Below are 19,641 nucleotides of genomic sequence, written 5' to 3'. Positions count from 1 at the left end.
TAAATGCTAGCTCTCCTAATTTTTCCACAAACTATGTGAGCCGTCTTGGTGACTCACAGAGAAAAGCGGAGAATGATACTTGCAGATTTAGAGAGGTAGAAGTGATGTGAAAACGGTTGATCAGCTTTCATTTCCGACATTTGGCCTTGGCAACCATCCTGAGGCGTCTTCTTTTGTTTGCTTTAGGGCTCCTTTCTTCGCGCTACAGCGAGTCATAACACTATGTGGCCCCAGCGTTAAATCGGCACCGGGCACGAAGAAAAGAAAAGAAACTTTCCGGTTGTTTTCTCTGCAGACTCTTGCGTGCGTGTGCACTATCCCACATGCTATTCTCTCTTCTTGCCATGCTACTTCACCCCTCCCCCTCCTGTCCTCATCTTCCCCTCCCTGGTTGGTACATTCCCGGGACAATGAGCAAGGATGGAGGGAGAGAGAGAGCCGGAGAGATCGTGGTCATACAAGGGGAAAGGGGGCAGGAGGTAAATGGGATTGAAAATAAAGACATAAAAAGTGGGGAGGATTTCTTTGCGTTCACGTTCACATTCCTCGGGAAGTCCGTAGAAAGTGCATGTCCGAAAATAAATGGCTACAGAATGATTCAAGTCATATTTGGTTTTTCTGGTGTAGATGAATAAAGCAGACATCTGATGATCTAGTTCTACATTTAAAAAGTAAGGAAAAAACACTCAAAAAAGAAGCAGTCTGCAACTCACACGAACCAATTAAAAGTGTCTGAATCATGCTTCCAAATTTCAGCCAATTAATCATAAAGGAGTCATGCAAATTAACCAACTGAGATCAGTAAGCATACGAATTGAATTACAATAAGTGATTGCTGAAGTGGTGGGCGGGAATAGCTGCAAAAGATCACACCCAGTGTTGTCATAGGAACGTTAAAAAAAAGAAATAAGTTACTTTCCTGATTACTTTCTTGAAAATCTAACTTAGTTAGAGGAATGAGAGAGGAAAATGAAGTCCAAGCTAGCTAGGCAACATACTGTAAGTCTGTCCTAAGATCACGCTAAATTAGCTAACGATATTCCTAAAGTAATGAATTACTTTATAATCAATTTTAGTAACAATCACTTTTAGACCTAATTTTATGCAAAAACTTTATACAATTGGAGAATAATATGAATCAGCCCAGAAATACAAATGTCAGAATGTGCTACATCCTATTACAATAAAAGAGGACGTATTTAAAAGAAGCTGACAAAAAAAAAGGCTGGGAAATTTGACCAAGCATCCCTGAAAAATCTAACAATGTTTGATATAGGTGACCGCAGGGGAATTAAAATATTGTTGAGCATAAATCTTCTTATGAATATCAAAATGGTAATCCAATGTTGACCCACATAGTTCAACTTTGCTATGCTAGAGTTGGGTGCAAGAGATATATCTAAAAAGACATATGACCTGACCTGCCAGATATTTCCCAGGAACGGCAACAACACAGAGACATCGAACTCCCAATCGATTCACTTTTAGAAGACATCTCCACATATTCAATTATTCGTCACGTCAGTGTGTCTGAAACTTGGCTTCTAATGCTCATCTGGCAATGCATGAAATGGCCTATATGAATAACTTCTGATGACTAAGATATTGGAGAAACTGATTGGAATTCGCCCTTAATTTATATGACACCAATTTTTTTTCAAAACTACAGTACACACAGCAAAAAAGATAAATGTCGTGGCAAACGAAAAAAAATCACTAACACCCTGGTCCACATTCCACTGAAGCCAGGTATATCAAGCAATATCCGGTATACTGCTCCAGGTCTAGCCAGTGATGTTTTCCTTAGAGGTGGAGTTTGGCAAGAATGAAAAATTAAGGAAATTGCAGGTACACTTCAAAATATGAAACAGCAAAGCTTGTAGCTCTTTCAACAAATCTCAACAAATTTCAAGATCGGCCACTTGGTCGATTCTTTTCTTCTGATGTTTCCATGGCAGGCTATAATCGGCTGAATATTCATTTAACTACTACTACTACTACTACTACTACTAATAGCTACCTGCTTACCAACACGCTAAGGATAACAAAATAAGTTGTTGATAGACAGTGATAAAGTTCAATGAGTCTGAAAGAAAGCCACCTTTCACTTGGCAATCCCACAATATGATTTTCCAAATACATGAGGAAAAATCAAAAGCATCCGCAAGAAAGGGGAAGGGCCAATCGACACATGAGCAGAGTGAAAAGGGGGGTGAGAATGAGTGCACTGCTCTTTTGTTTCCTCAAACCAGGGCAGCGCTGGCTCTAAACAGTTACATCATCCTCAGAAAGAAATCAACAGATCTCTTTTGTGAGAACATGTGACAGCGGCTTAACATCATCTTATTTGCAGGCAATAGCTCTGCTTTGCTTCGTCTAGACTCAAGAGGTAAAAACAATCGCATTCTGTTTGACCTTTAGGTTCAACTCATGCTTGTAATTTGCAAGGCTAGCCTCAGTGCATCGCGGCACAATTGATGGATTGCATCTCACCGGGAGAGGGAAATTCATTTCTTTGCCTCACCCCTGCTCTTTTGTGTGAAGTGGATGAGAGAGCACTTGGAGCATATTGTGTCATGGAGCTCAGCCAATAGGAGCCAACACGGACACGTGATTGCAGGGGAAGATCGATAGAAAGATGGATGGTTGGTAAACGCGCAGAAAAAATAAGGTGCGCAGACATTCAGGGTCAACCAGTAGCACATGGTGAGATGATCCACAAAGTAGGCTGACCAAGCTGTCAGTTTTAATTAGCTGCAGGACTGCACACTACGGATGCGTGATTATCACAGGAACGATAATCGACCCAGTAATGCTAAAAAATTACGTCACCTGTATTGAATCGATTTCCCTAAATTAGGCCGAATTGAAAGCTGTGTCATACACGCTTCTGGTTACTGTCACTTTAAGAGTCCAGGCCTCTGCTAATGACGAAGAAGTAGGGCTGGTCGATATGGTCAAAGAATAAAATCTCCATAACAATTACAATTTTAATTGACTTTAATGGAAGAAATAAAGCCAACATACATTTATTTAAAGGTCTAGTTTATTTAAAAACATATATATTCAAAATCATGAGTAGTGATTCAAAACCAGGTTGAATGTAAACTATAACTATACTGTACAAACTATAACTTTAAAAACACATATTTCTACACGTCGTCGATTGAAAATGACATTGCCTGTGGTCGAGCCTTAGGTGACGACCAATCATGGCTCACCTGGTGGTCATGTGACTTTCATAAGCTGAACTGTGAGTCTGTTCATTACCCGAGCCTTCAGCAAAGGGTCATTTTCAGTCGACGACAAGCGAGAAATTTGTTTTTAACTGTTATTGATGGTACATGAAAGATTATTTTGCGTAATAAAGCGTAATATTACATTTGTAAAAGTCCAGACATTTGATTGCAGGTACTTATTTATACATCAGGTACTTATTTATATATTTTTCCAAATAATTTCAAGTGAAAGGCTAAAGGAGTGTCCAAAATGGCTCGTACTAAAAGAGTATGTATATATATATATATATATATATATATATATATATATATATATATATATATTTAAAATAGTGCAAATTGTTGAGTTGAGCAAGGCACTTCTTCACATCTGCTATTGAAATTGTTTTTCAGTGGTATGTGTAAACAGTGCGCATGTGTTCCGAAGGAGAAATACTGTTCTAAAAAGACATCTTCATCTGAATCACATGCTTTGGCATGACTCATTCTGTCTTTCAAGGTTATTACACAGACAGTTCATTTCAGTGGCCACAGCATTCTTTCATTGAAGTGTATCTTTACAGATTCACTTGACAACAAAAAGAATGAGGAAATGCAGACAAGCTTCAAACCTTCATTAGCTTCATCATCAGCTAAAGAATTAACGCCACAAGAGTTAATCAAGAAGCAAATCACTGAGAGCAGAGGAAAAATATGATGTACACAGAAGGGGAAATGCAACAAGTTAATGTGGGAAAGGGGTCAAACGAGTATTTTGTTGAGGAAATTAAAAAATAGATCACCTTTGCATGTAGATGCAGTCCTAACCTCTTCCGTGAGGTTAGTTGAAAAATTAAACATAATATACTAGGAGAAAATAAAAATCTGGACCGCTGATGGCAAGTTTCTTAACCTGATTCAGAACCTAAAATGAAATTGGCTGACTGCTGACCCCTACTGGCTTCATACCAGAAGCGTGTTAATGCAATGTCAGGGCTATATTAAACAGACAGCTTGTTTTCAAAAAGTTGAACAAAATAAGTGGGCACTGTGTGATAGTTCAACAAATCAAATCTGCATCAAAGCAATCAGATAGATGTACTATTTTTTTTGTTTTAGTTTATGCCTAAAGGAGGGTGAACAAACGTTTGGTCCTAAATTTATTGAATAAAAACGCATATATATATATATATATATATATATATATATATATATATATATATATATATATATATATATATATATATATATATATATATATATATATATATATATATATATATATATATATATATATATATATATATTTATATATATTTATATATATATATTTACACACACACACACACACACACACACACATCTTTGAGATTGAATAAATTGTGTTTGATTAATATAAACTAAGCAAATCCCATTGGCTGCTGCCTAAATATTACATCACAATTGCTCAGGGCTCAGGTGACAACCAATCACAGCTCATCTGTTTTCTGAGTTAGGTCGTGTGACTTTCACAAGCTGATTAGAAAATTATTCAGACCATTGCTTACCTGTATTGCGCCAAGGTCCACATTTTCATAGTGGAAATGAGCACATTCTGCCAGTTTGGGAAAGTGGCCCTTGGTAAAGCAAAGTCTAGATGAAAAACATACATTGTAGTTAGTCACTACTTCATAGTAACTCTCTGAAAAGTAAAACCAAGCAGAAGCAAAAGTCATAAGTTGTTGCGGACAGAAATAAGACTGCCGGATGAGGAAAAACTCAAGCTACACGAAAAGACATGCATACACACAATTAATACAAGTACGAGTGACAGATATTGGAGTGATGTGATTTCGTAGCGGAGTGTCTACTAACTTTTTAACATTTTTAACTTTCATGCTTGCTGTGCTGCTGCTGCATGAGCGCATGAGCGGCTCAGTCCGCAACTCGGGGATCTCGGCACTTCTTGCCTGAAAAGTCGCACATACAAAAGAAATTCAGTTGTGGTAATAACAAGGGGTGGGCATTGTATTATGTCATACAGAATTGTCCCATTTGACTCAAATGCGTCAGAACATATTGGCATCAGCTCCGGAGTGTTCATGCTTGCTTTAGCGGGCTAATGAGTGTTATCTGACAACTTGGTAACGCGCTTTATGTAGAGAGCACATGGTGGCGATGAAGTCCATCCTATTATGATCAAAATAGATTTTCGTTTGTTGTTTGTTTTAATGAATGTAAGAGAAAAGTATTTATGGGTTTGTGTCGTCACATCATAACTTAGCTTAACACTTCTCAGCAGTAATGTGCGAGATTTAATTCCCCACTCTGAGAATCACATATAGAAATGTACCCACGCACGCCGCCTACTACTTCTCCAAAGCTAACTCATGTGCTTCATTTACCTTACGGTTCCCACATTGGCATACCTGTTTATAATGTTTCATGCAGAATATGAGCGAGAGGGCTCACGCTCACATTTTTGGACAAATGTTTCGGTGGGGTTGGAATAGTCTGTAGGTGGAAAAGGAGAAATTCGCACAGCAGAATGTGCCCCCTGCACTGTTCTAATGCCACTTTTGTCACAATTCTTCTGAGGCTGACAATACACAGCAGTGAAATGGACTGATCCAGTACAAACTGTAAGTGGAGGATTACCATATAAATTTGATTAATGAATGCATGACATGCCGGATGGCTGGATGGATGGATGATGGATGGATGAATGGATGGGTGAATAGATTGTCAACAAATTTAATAGTCCATGTTATTGTCAACGTGTTTTTTGCCCTTTCTTAAAGATCTCCATGTAATGGTGGTAATATGACCTTTTGGTCTTTAAAATATCTCTTTTTTAACTTCTGAAATAATTTGGAAAATTATAATACCAATAACTGTGTAAATTTGCAAAAACAATGTTTTGTTCTGATAATTTAGAAAAAAATTGGAATTATTATAGAAGCTAACATAGCTGATGAAAGAAATAATTCACTGAAAACTGCGATAACGATTTAAATTCCACAAAAAAAAACCCACAAGCCAAATGATTAAGATAAATGTACTAAACATGCAACAGTGGTTTGATGTGACAGTTAACACCAAGTTGCAGAGCGCTTCTTGTCACTTCATTTAAACACCAGAGACATGAATAATGTATGCTGCTTTCGTAGCATAAGTGCACTATCAAATGTTGAATACAGACATGAAGACAGAAAAGGCCTCAGAATTCAATATTCATTAGCACCGGGTGCTTGTTGATTCTTTCCCTCTTGGCCAGTCAAAGGAGGCAAGCGAAATAGACTCCAACAACGAAGAGACCACGTCTGCATGTTACCATGGAGACGGCCTCATTTTCTCCATACCGTTGCAAGACGTCAAACCCGAACCCAAGACTAGAGAAACAGTTTTCGGTTGAAACAATTAAAACAGTATACACTTCCTTTTATACAAAAAAAAAAACAAAAAACAGATTTTATTCATATTAGATGTTTCTGACCCCTACAGATACCACTAAGAAGAGTATGAATCTTGATCTTAAAAAGCAATAATGAGATGTGCTGAATTGTCATGATTTGTCAAAGACCTGGAATCATCTTTTGTTTTAAAGGAAATATGACAACAGATAGGACCCACGGCTCAAAACATGTGTGCTTGTGTGTGTACATGCAATTGTGTGTCTAACCATGGCACTAATGGTCTCTTCCCAGTCGGGTCTTTCTCTGGGATGAATGTGAGCCAGTTCGGGCACAATGTCTTCGTCCTCCAGAGTCCGTCCAAGTCGTAGGCCCCTGCATGCATACAAAACAAAATAACATCAATCTTTTAACTCTTTCTCGCCTAAATTATGTTAATAAAGACAATGCTAGTTATTTCACATCTGAGTTACAGAGTTTTTAAATGCTTCCGAATATTAGGGCGGTATCTAAAAATAATTTCTGGTGCTTCTTTAACCCCATGTTTAGACCCAAAGTGTTTGGAAACTATAAGTATTCGGATACTTCCAGGTGGCAAAAGACCGCGGCACAAAGCACTATATTATTTACAGATAATGTCGGGAAAATGAAGCCTCATACAGCACTTTTGATTTTGCTTCCTATTTGGCACTTGTAGGTTAAACGCGTAATGGAAATGTAATACATTTCATTTCTATTTAAATAGGTTTTTGGGCAAAGATTTTGCAACATTATACCAGGCCATCTCACCCAGTTCAAGGTATCAAGAACTTTTTTTTCCTCAGACTCCTACCCACTCTCTCACAGCTGCTCTGAATAAGTTATTTTACTGGCTGAAACAAGTCACACGGGAGATGAAACAATGTAAACAATCGGCCTGTTTAAATCCAGTGTGCATAAATTTACAACGGTAATAACCATAATGAAGCCACAGAGTAAAGTAACATAGGAAATGTTATGTTTTGGTTTACCTCTCTTTTCTGTTTCAAAGTACATGGACAAACACTATTTCCCTCTTGTTCGCTAATTAATGCTCATACCCCTATATTATTCAACAGTCACACACAAGATTGAACTGATCCATTTCAGAAGCAATTAAGTATCAATTAGCTAGGCCAACCATAGACCAGGAGCCAATTTAAGTGTCTATGATTAATGTTTATGAAGCCTATCATGTTTGCAGTTCTGGAATGAACATGCATGGATGCATGCTAACATGAGAATTACCGACATCTTAGCATGCTGATTTACACATGCTTTTTTAAAAGTCCATACCGTTGTACAGTTTAGAAAGTCAAACACAAACAGTGCGGTGTGCTTACCTGAATTCATGCAACCGACAATTTGGAGTGGGGGAAAAGTGAAGGTTTTTTTTGTATGCTGTATTTTCCTAGGTTATTTAATCCACATTTGTTACCAACCGATGCAAGTGGAAGCTGCTTTCTGATATGAACTAGTTTTAAGTAAAATAAATAAATAAATAAAGGATTAGGTATGTGTGGAGCTTTTAGGGTTGTTGTTTTTTTTTTTGTTGATGCTGAAAAACTGCCTTCGGCCATGCTCACCCAGCATACCCTCTCATTCATTTTCAATGGAGCCCATCTGCTGCTGCAGCAGCCACAGTAGGTCAGCAAAAAATAATAAACTGGTATCTTAAATAAAAATTCAAAATGAGGTTTTACAGTGGCATGCAGTGACCAAAAAAATAACATTTGCACTATGTGACCATTAGAAACTACTGTAAGGGGAGTAGAAAGAAAAAATATCATTATAATAGTAAGATGAAGCAGAAGAATAAAGTTTAGCTCATCTAGGAAGGACAAACAAAAAACTTCTTGGCTGTGTTTAACTAAATGCAAGCGCAACTGTAAACCGTCTTCAAATGAACAGACTGAGGTAGCTCACAATTACCTCGTGTCCACTTCATCCCTTTTCAGCCTTTAGTTCCTCTGCATTTCAATCACTGGCTTGTTGTCATAAAACTGAACCAGTGTCTAATGTATGCTAAGCTACTGCTGCCATGGGAACCCTGGAGCAGGATTTAGACCTAGATCAGGACTCTTGAAATAGTGTGCTGTAAGTAGGTGGGAGCGCATATCATTTTTATTCTAGATTGGCCAGATTTTAAAAGATAACAGATGGTCATTCATAATTAAGTGGAAATGTATTTCTAAATGTTTTTCAGCAAGCCAAAAAAACACAACTTTATTTTCAACTGGAAAATTGATACTTCAATTTTTCTGTGTGATATCCAAATCCTAAAAATACTTGATAGCTGCAGCCCTAATGAGCAGTAATTATTTGAAAAACAAAGTGTGGGACGTCCGTGTACATGTATGATAAGGGTCTTCATTTCTTCCACACGATAAATTTCAAGTCAACAAGTGTAAACTCTGTCGGAATGTAGCAATTAAACGGAAAAGCGACGTGATGAACGATAGACCACGTGCATGGAGTAGTGAATAAGAAACCACCAAAGCACAGGAAATCATGCCTGGTAAAATTTCCTTAAGTGACTATCGTTTTGTTTTAGCGTGTGCGCAATAAAGCATTTGCGCATGTCAATGTTTGAGGTTGTATGCATGATGACAGTGCGCGTATATCTAGGTGTTAGTGTAGCAATGACGTAAGCGGCTGAAAGCTAATACACTTGGTCTGTCAGTGGAGCTGATAGTTAAGGGGGTCATTCAATTAAGGGAATCTCCTTTCCGGCGGTGACACTTATGGATGCCTGTCATCTACTTACTACAGGTGGAGACGATCTGGGAGGGAACTAAAAAGGAGGTGCGATGGTGACTGTGCAAATTCATTCTCCTAACTCAGCGACCGTGCTCGGGCATGTCGAGCAATGCCTGGACCTCCTCCTACAATACAGCCTCCTCTCTTGCATGCATATACTGCTATCATTTCTCCTTGAGGCATACACAAAGCCACGTAGCGCCCTCCCCTGTCATCAAAACTCAGGCACATGCATGTGCACACTCACATAAACAGCCAACTGACGCATCTGAGCATCTGCCTCTCAAGCAGTGGACACACATGCACATATGCAATCGCTACTATAATCACTTCTAGCATGGGGAACCTACGCAAAACCTAAGGTGTGGTCTTCTCCTAACTCACACCTCCATCGCCGCTTCACTCCCGTGCAAAATCTTTAGAGGTTTCATCTTGTGCATGCACGTGTGGTTTGTTACAGTAGCCCCTACCTGTCCAATATGTCAAGGCTGGATGTGGTCGTGGTGGCTCCCAGCAGTCCGAGCGCCGCACTCCCCACCGCTGCGGCAGCCCCGCTGCCTGCCTCCATGATACTGACTCACCGCAATGTGCAGCCTGCCAGAGAAGTCGAAAGAGAGAGAGAGAGAGAGAGAGAGATGCGCAGCCTGCCAGAAAAAAAAATGGATGGGGGGAGAGCAGGGGGTAGAGGAGGGAAAAAGATAGATGAGATCAAATAAATCATATGTCGTATATGGATGCGAGAGTAAAAATGCAGAGGACTGGGGATGTCTAGGATTGTGACGGACACAAAAAGGTAAACTGTCATTTGGCATGGGGGAAACCATAAAACGCAGCCTGTGCATCAAAAAGGCCTGCCAAATGAGCTTTTCAGGGCATGGATTGAAATAGAGTCAACAAAACCCAGCAATAAACAACAAATAAAAAGACACGTTGGTATCCTGTGGCGCCTGACGTCTCGATTATGTCGAGCAACAGCCTACATGTTAACCTCCGATTTCTACCAGCCTGCTGCCTACCTACTAAATGAGCTCTAAACCACTAAAAACAAGAGATAATTGCTGTGCAGGTAGAAATGTGAAACAGAATAAAGTCTATGGCAGTTTTCCTGGCCATCAATGATGCTGCGCACAGGAGGGGACGCCAAAGAGAAAAGGGGCAAGGAGCAAGAAGCGTGGGAGGCACATAAAACAGCTGTGCTTATGCCCAGGTCTCTGGACCGCTAAAGCATCATCTTTTATGATACATATTCCACATTAGGACTCTTGAAACAGTTTTGTAATTTGACATTCATAGGTTGTGCATAACTTGTTTGAAAGAATAGTAGTAGTCTATTTTTTGCCATTTTAGCTGTAAGCTGTTTTTAAAGTTTTGTCTGTGAACAAGTATTTTGTCAAATACCGGGTTGGTCGAGGCGTGGGTTAACAGCGACTACCATCAGTATTACATTCAAAGGGTGCCGATGGAAATTTAGTTACTGTTCGTGGAAGAAGGAGAGGAGGACGGTGTTTCTGTAGAAAAAGAGAAAAACACAAAAGAGCCCACAGCAGAGAGTAGGGACCTTGGATGGTGGAAATATTACAGGAAAAAGTACAGTTGGTTAACATGACGCAGAAAAGGAAGGTAGATGCACTGTGTGTCCAGGAAAGCAGATGAAAATTGCAACAAGGCGAGTTGTTCAAGTTGTCTGATTCCATAACGGACAGAGAAACCCAAAAAACACATTTGCGTGTTATTATAAACGACCAATTTTTCTCATTTTTTTACTTAAATTCAAAAGCATCCATCAGGGACTGTGTGTGCTGGTCCAATAAAGTACAGTACTACTGGCACTGAGCCATCGCTCCACCGTTCATTTCATGCTCTGCTGACGGTGCTTTTGTAAAATTTCTTCATTCTTTTTGGAGCCATATTAAAAGAAACGCTGCACATCAGCAAGGATTAACTCTGAGAGTCAAAATGGTAAGTTCAATCAATACATTTTTATCATACGGATAACTAAAAATCATATTGAGTACGTGAACAGCAAGTTAATCTGACGGCGATTGTGCCAGGAGCTGACTCAGAAGTACTCGGGTGACGTCACTGGCTAATTTGCATATAAATGCATGAGAACAGTCTGCTTTCAAATGAGGCAGAGCGCTTGGACAAGATGGACTGAGGAGGACTCGCATTCTTTGCTTGTTAGGGGCGGAGAGGAGCCAGTTGTGTAACAAAAGGAGACGGATTAAGAGAAGTAACACATTGTAGTCCTGAATCTGCTGCAGAACACAACATTATATAAATATCTTTTACAACCTGTTCCAACGACCAATCTGGCTTAATCATTTTGGTCTTTTTTTTTTAATTTTTGCCGAATTTAAGTACGGTACCAGTGAATGGCCTTGTAGTGTCACTGATGTAAAAGGTTTCCAGGTTTTAAGCAAGATCCAGCTGTCCGGCAAGGCCCAAGTCCTGCTAATAAATACAATGCTATACATTATGTTTAAAAAATGACACTTAACTATATGTGTAAACTATTATGGTTTGTGGACGGTTGGAATAGAACTAAATCTCGTCTCATGTACCTAATCTCGTGAGACATCTCATCTCATGGGATTTGTGTCTTGTCCCATCTCTATTATTGTGTAAACAGAGAAGATCACTAACTTGCCAAACAAGTCTTCATTTTTGCCACTTCCATTTGCAAGTCATTACACATGCTCCATTTGTTGCTTTGTTTAGTTAAAATGTCTCTCAGGATGATAATTTGCCCAAGACAGTCCCTTGAAGAGACCACTTGCTGCATTTGCTGGTTTAATATAAGATGGTAGCCTGTCTATACAATTTTCCACCGTATTATAGCATTGTTAGACTCAGTAGTCCAAACACCAAACAGGGCTAAAGATCACAACAACATTGGTCACATTTCTGACCTGTTTGGGTGAAACATTAGATGGAAATACCTGCAGAAAAAAAATAATTTCAGCAGGTGTCCACTGTTGTTTTGTGTTTTTTTTTTTTTTCCCCAGGCGCACATGTGGTCAGCCCCTATAAAAATTCCCCAAATGATTAGGACTGTATTAGGAAAGTATTCAAACGAAAAGATAGAAACAACCATGGAAAAATGCACACCAGACCCTTTGGATTTCAAAGACAGGATTCACAGACTGCAACAACGCGAGAGGAAATATTGACCCCGATGTACGCACGGCCGTCATGACACTCGTCAACCTAATTCACAGGACGGTAACGAGGCCACTGGAAAGTGGCCGTCCGTTGGACGCATGTGTGACAGAGACAATTCGACTTTGCAACGTTCTGTCTGTTCTAATCCTTAAAATGCCCCAAAAGGGGAGAAAAGCATTTGGTATGATAGATAAAGAATCCCAGATGTGGACTAAGTAAGACAAATTAGAATACTTGAAATGATTCAGTTAAAATTGTCCATAAAATTGCCATAACTGCATTTGAAAATGGTAATAATTTAGAGGAAACCTTCACACCAAAACAAACAACAAAAAGACCAACACGAAGAACATTTATTGAAAACAGGCTGAATGAGTATTTCGATTGTCGTCTTTAAATGGGTTCTGTATATTTGGGTCAGACTACTTGATCAGAACTAAACATCTATCAGGAGGTAGAAGGAAACTTGTAGCGGCATTCCTGGCATGTTTATAATTGCATTTTCTGAATTGCTCATCCTCACTAGGCCCATGGGAAGTTTTAGAGTTAAGCGCATTTTAAAATGGAACCAAAATTATGCAGAGTGAAGAGTTGTAGTATAAATACCATGTAATTATCTATACATACATACAATTATCTATATACTACAAAAATATCATCATCTATATACGACAAAAATATCATTTCCGCCGTTTGCAAGGGCACAAGTCAGGCCCTATTATGAAGAGCAAAAATTTGCGAATAGCTAAGGTTCATTATGTATATTATATATACATATTTCCATTAAAACGTTTTCCGGTACAGAACTCTCTATGCACCTCTGTCACTCTGAATCTCCTGTACCCTTTTTCTGTGTGTGTTGTGCAACACAAAATATCCAGCGGAAGGGCAAGTTGAATTTCCCCTTGAGGGACCTTATTTAAATGTGAGCATTATACTATCACATTGATAGAAAGGCTAAAATGAGTCAGAGTAATTTGAGTACTTTGGTTTTACCGGAGTCTCTGGCGCCATTATAGCTACGTCTTGCATAAATTAGCCGCTAGCGGCTAGCTAGTAGAGATCAAGCGCTCCATACAGGATGCAGCTATAGACGTAAATGACTCTGCACTCTTTGACAGTTGCCATTCCTAATGATCACTTTTTAACGAACCATGATGACTTAAATCAGCTGTTTTGGCCAGAAAATTTGCCTGGTTTCAGAGAGGTTTGTCTCAAATCTAATGTTTCGAGAGAGGGTTAAAATAGTGTGCTTTTAAGCACAGTTACATTTGAGTATTTAAATATGTTGATGAACAAAAATATATTGGTCATCTGTGTTTTTAATTGTTTTTAACAAAATTGAGAATATCTGTTTGCCAGTCTAAAGCATGTGTGATATGTTTGCTTTAGAAAAACAGAGAAATCTATTTCCTGTTAGTTTTACCTGTATGAAACTCAACTGTGGGTTTCGATAAATAGCTTGAAGCTAGCACACGTTGGACTCTTTGCTATTTAGCAAACAGCACGCAGCTTGCTCAGGGAGAAAAGAATAGAATGGAGCCATCAAGGCTGGCTGGTTTCGGGTGTCAAGGTATTAGAGTGTTTTTGGAAGGTACACTTGTCTGTACCGCTAAAATAGTCATGCCAAAATAAATTAATTTGATGAGTGGTCGCTTCAGATTAATTCTTGCGATGTTTCCAGCTACACAACTCCGTGAAAACTTTTCTCCTTTCCTGCAACTCTTTGCCAGAAAAAGTCATGAATGGAAACCATTCTGTGGAATCCTGATCTCATTATTCACCACTGTGCCTTTGTGGGAATACCTTAACAACTTCCCAATCAGCGTCTGTGTCAATGCCAGGATTGTTTACGGGAGACTGGCAACTCTTTGGGAATGTCACGGCAACCTCTGAGGCAGACGGGGGGCCAGGAGGGAGATGCTTTTTCACGCCAGCTATGGAAGGACTGCAGCTCTCTGCATGCATAGGCGAACATCTGAGGGCAGCCTGGGAAGTACTATGCATAATTAAAGAACATGAGCAAAGGAACCTCAATGCATGCTGAACCCCTCACTCACAATGCGCTACTTTCTATAGTTTGGGGTCACAGGTCAAGGCTGGATTTGTGCTTGGCCTCCAAAACCTAGCCAAAAACCTTTGAAAAATGGAGATGTTTTGTCAGAGAAAAAAAACAACTAAATAATTTTGATGGGTTTTGCTCATTAAGCCACAATATTAGAGTATAATTTACTAAAGACCATTTTGATCGGTCAAATTTGATAAAAATAATCACCAATGTGTCTTGAAGCGAACCTTGTTGCGCCTCTAAAACCCCAAAATGAGCATAGACCAAAACCTCTCACACGAAAAAAACAATAACAAAGCCTAAAAATACTCCCAGGAAAAAATTTGACTCTACCCGATCACATTATATTTTTAGGGCCCATCTTGAGTGCCAATCATACAGTCCCACTAGCAAATAAAAGAAATAGTATTGCCCCTCAAAACATTCTTACGACATATAATTTGTGTAGCCACTCGGCAAATTATGACAGAGTGGATCACCGATTTTGCATAAAACTGCTAATATAGCTATCACTATCACATAATCAGATCAGTGAGATGTCGAAACAAAATTGAGTTTGCTGTAATGCTTTGCTGATCTCATCAATGACGTTTTTGCTCAATTGGCAAATTATGACATTACGACCGATCATTGACTTTGCACAAAATGCTAAAAATCTGCCTTCACCATACAGCCAATCAAAACCATCACTGAGTAAGGTCCATGGCAAACAATCGTGGCTGTGTCATACACATATTGGAATGTTAGCACACCAATACGAAATTGCAAAATTTTTATGCAATGACAGGAAATGACGCACTAAAGCAGAGAGCTAATGTTTCCAGCTCAAAGTGACACATTGAATCACAACACGGTTCAACATGCAAGGAATGCCAACATGGCTTTCGGTGCACATATTTATTTACATTCATGAAACCCAAACAGTGCTTGTTGCTCCACGTTCGTACTGAAACTTGACCCTGAAAGAAAAAAAGTCATCTGACTCATCAACTATTGTTGAAATCATGGCAGAGTTAGGGCTGGGCAGTAATTTGAATTGATTTGATTAAATAGTCATTTCAAAAATGAAAGATTTGGAATTTAGCAAGACGTGAAGTTGAGATTTTGCAAAAGTGGCAGTTAGAGCAGGGATGTCAAAATCATTTTCATCATGGGCCAAATAGTAGTTATAGTTTCTGTCAGAGGGCTGGAATAAATTTTAAGTGTTTGTCACACACTTAGTTTTGAAATCAGAGGCCGGTAAAAACTGTTGTTGTTTTTTGAAGACAACTACCAAGTTTGATATTTTAGACATCGTAACTTTCACATGATCCTCTCGGTTTTAGTAATATTCCTGTGTGTGAACAAGGATGGACGAGGACGTTGGTTCAGTCTGCTCAATTCTTTTCCTGAAAATATTGCCGTGGCAACCTCAGCTAACAACAGCTGCTGTTAGTTGCAAAAGGAACTGGCTGCTCACAGCCAACAGACGTCCGTTCTCTAGGTCTCTAACTTTAAAGTTACTGTTTACAGAACGCGACCATACTTTTGGATGGCTCTTCTATTTGGTGAATTACGGCATGTAAAAAATGTAACGGTAATCTCAAAGTAATATGTATAAATATTTGTTAATTTCTTAGAAAATCACAATGTTCTATCACTTAGTTATTTGCAGAACAGGCCTGTGGGCCACTTATATGATCTTCAGGGGCTACCTGGTTACCCGCGAGCACCAGGTTGGTGACCCCTGTTAACAGCAACGGAGCGATAATCACCCCCCACCCCCCAAAAAAATGGGTTCTCTCCCCTTCGCTGCTGGATTAGCCAAACTGGTGCACAGCACGAGTGAGGTGAGAGGCTTTTTCACACATGCACGCCATTTCACAGGAGCAGACTAGACTCCATGTCTGGACTCTAAAACATGAGCTCGAACTAATATGGAGTAGGCTGACAGTGACAAACAAAAGCCCACATGACAAGCGAGTAACGTGAGTGCATGGGAACACACGTACCTCCGTTCAGGTCGATTCCGGTAGCGACGAGACCAATTTAGCGTTCGCTCTTTGCGTTCGGTCCTTCCCTTGGCGAGTCTGTCCACATCCCGATTTAGTCCGAAAGGGGCTGATAAATCATTTTGGGAGGGTAATTTAGATGTTTGCCACCGAATTGAAAAAACGGCGCCAACACTAAACAAAACAAAAAAAAAAAAGAGACTCCCCGGGGGCTCACCAGCAGTTTCGGGTCAAATTTCCCTCGGAAGAGAATCACATATCTGGACGTACAGCATTGAGGTTATCCATTTTGATTCGCAGCTGGTAGTTTTTAGTTTTTTTTTTGTATTTTTTTTTCAAACGGATCTTATTCCTAGATCCATGTGCAAGTGAACCGGAGCACAAGTAGGAAAGTGATTACTAGCTGGATCAGAGCAGCAGCGCTCTGGCAGTGTTGCATTAGTGACAATCGGAAATATTAGCTTCAGCAGAATCAGCACAAAGAGTGGCAGCTTGAATGCTGTTCGTACGCTATGGACTCCTTTGTTTGTTTGTTTTTCCACATTCACATTGGTGGGGCAAAACGTCGATATTTCCTTTGAATTCGTTTGTTTTTTCTTCTTCTTTGAACTGAATGTTTTTTTTTCATAATAGTCGTAAGTTGCTTCGACATTAAAACATTCACGTTTACAACTACAAAGAAATGTCAATAAACAAATTCGTACGTTTATGTTATCATTCAATCAATCTACCTTTATTTATGCAGAACCTTTCTTACTTCGTTGTGCTGAACAGAACAATTTAGGAGACTCGGGATATAGGACACTTGTGGGTAAAAATAGCTATGGGAAAAAGAGGCTTCAATTTTGTTGTTGTTTTTTTTTTACTCCTCTAGATGACACTCTTTGTTTAACATAAGATTAAAAACTAATGACTTGCCATTTAATAAATCCCTTTCTTTAAACCAACAGTGCCATCCAGTGGAGTTTAAAAAAATCAACAATTGCTTCATGAAGCATCTTGAAGTTTCATTTTCAAGTTTGGGGAAATGAAGCGTAAACTTTGCTTCATAAACCAGCTGCTGTTTTTTTTTGTTTTGTTTGTTTTTTTTTTTACTCCTCTAAATGACACTTGGTTTAAGAACATCTTGAGATCAATTGTGACAATGAAATCAAAAAGTCTGGTGCCTCTGCACACTCATTAACATTCGCCTTTTAATACCGCATATATTTCATGAATACACCATTTCCTGTCTTGGAAATTACCAGATAACTAAAAATACTTTTATTTCATTCAGTCAAATAAAAGCAGTGGTGCACTGTGCTGCTGACTAGAGAATTTACAAAGGCTCTTCACTTTTACCTTTAGTCTGAGGCTGTCTGTCACCAAGGTCTCCAAATGTGTCGGGAGAAGTAAAACACCCTTGTCCTCATCCGCCTGTAACAAAATTGGGGAAACCAATTCATTTCTTCATATCCTTCCTCAATTATTCCTATAACAGCAACGCAGCAAAACAGGTCTTATTTGTACTGCAGTCACCAATGTCTTACAGGCATGTTATTAAGACGCCAGTTATAAACTGAAAAGAAAAATGCACAATGTCTTTTTAACTCATTCAGTGCCAAAGATGTAGTTTTACGTTTTATAAGAGTCTCGGCATTAAATCCCAGGTACATCATATTTTTTTCCTATTTTTTTAAGTGTTTGGCAAGAAACTCTAAAAATGGCTGGTATTATGAGAATTAAGTACAAAAGTAATTCGTGAAGACCTAAGAAAATCAATTACTTTCAGTAAAAAAAGGATATGATGGATTCCTTTAGTTCTTTGGAACTAAATTGATTATTTTAGTGCTTAATTACTTAAAGTAATTGATGACATAGTGCATTAAGTGCCAGCTATTTATAGCCCATGTCTGCACTCTAAGAAACAAACAAAACAAAAAAACGCAAAAATACGTCTTTGGGATTGAATGAGTATGTATTTGTGAATGTTGCTCTTTTCAACACCGATTTTATTCATTTCATTCTTTGGGTTACTATGCATTCCAAGATGCTATGTTGTTTTTCAGGAGATAACAGCTAATTGTCTATGGAGCAATAAGTTCTTTTACCACAATGCTGGAGTCTGAAGTTCTGCCATCTTGAAAACAATGGATGGGTGGTTGGCCTCAGGTCAGTGCTGACCATAGGATGGATAAAGCACTACTATATTTAAAAAAAAAATGAGAACAAAATTTCATCCCAGCATGCTTTGTTTCTGTATCTGTATCCTCACAAAAATCCTGCCAAATCCAGGACGTAAATTTCTTACATTCGTCAATTCTCGCAAATGTTCTTAAGAACAATTGCGATTTTGAATGGAACCTGAGAAGGCTACCTTGGATGAACTTTTTTGAAGAGAATGCCTACGTCACACCCTTGCCTTCCTTTTCCCTCTTTTTGTCTGTAGAAAGCATTCAGGACTAAAATGAGTTTGTTTCGGTTTATAGTACAAATGTATTGAATTCATCTGACAACTGCAGCCTGCAGATAATATTGTAGTCTGTTCCCACAGTGTAATCCCTATTTTAAAAAGGGTTAGCAGCTTACACAAAGACAATAATCATGTAGAGAGAGAAGATGAGTCTGCAGCAAGACTAAATTTTGTGACACCGCAGGCGAAGCGTTACCTCATCATGTCAGAATTGCAATTACCATTTCACAGGTTTTTACAGGGCAAAATATTGTCACAGATTAGGTACAACGGAATGATTTTGAATACTGTTTCCGGTATTTTCCATATGTGCGAGTATAAGCAGTCTAAAATAGTGAGGTTGGATGAAAAATTAAAAGGCCATGTTCAATTTTTATATAAAGCCAGTTTTTTTTGCATTAAAAACATGGTAGACTTCAAAGCAACTTCAATAGATATGATTAAGTTTTGTTTTATTAAGTACTTGTATTATATGCACTCCAGTTAGCAGAGCACTGGTGCGGCTTGAAAAAAATCACGCGCAGCCAATTCAAAAAAATTAATTAAAACACATATTTTGCAAAAAAAAAAAAAAATC

General features: G+C 38.8%; 1 protein-coding gene across 2 annotated transcripts in view; it reads right to left on the bottom strand.

Annotated features, from left to right (window-relative positions):
- The window catches only part of arhgap32b (Rho GTPase activating protein 32b), a 40,015-nt gene extending 23,040 nt beyond the window's left edge, over window positions 1-16,975 (bottom strand). Inside the window, exons 1-6 of one of the 2 annotated variants that reach the window (XM_088441299.1) lie at window positions 16,830-16,975; window positions 16,613-16,721; window positions 9,859-10,032; window positions 6,880-6,985; window positions 5,073-5,167; window positions 4,766-4,850 (exon numbers count right to left, since the gene is read on the bottom strand). In XM_088441299.1, coding sequence (XP_088297425.1) covers window positions 4,766-4,850; window positions 5,073-5,167; window positions 6,880-6,985; window positions 9,859-9,956 — 384 coding nt within the window. In that variant the 5' untranslated portion in view covers window positions 9,957-10,032; window positions 16,613-16,721; window positions 16,830-16,975. Of the gene's footprint in view, window positions 1-4,765; window positions 4,851-5,072; window positions 5,168-6,879; window positions 6,986-9,858; window positions 10,033-16,612 lie in introns of both variants that reach the window. The other variant, XM_088441300.1, reaches the window with a different exon arrangement.
- Window positions 16,976-19,641: the final 2,666 nt, after the last annotated feature.

Source organism: Hippichthys cyanospilos, chromosome 18, assembly GCF_059441005.1.
Source record: "Hippichthys cyanospilos isolate Australia breed blue-spotted pipefish chromosome 18, RoL_Hcya_1.0, whole genome shotgun sequence".
In the NCBI taxonomy this organism is placed as follows: domain Eukaryota; kingdom Metazoa; phylum Chordata; class Actinopteri; order Syngnathiformes; family Syngnathidae; genus Hippichthys; species Hippichthys cyanospilos.
This window is presented reverse-complemented; position numbering and strand designations above follow the sequence as displayed.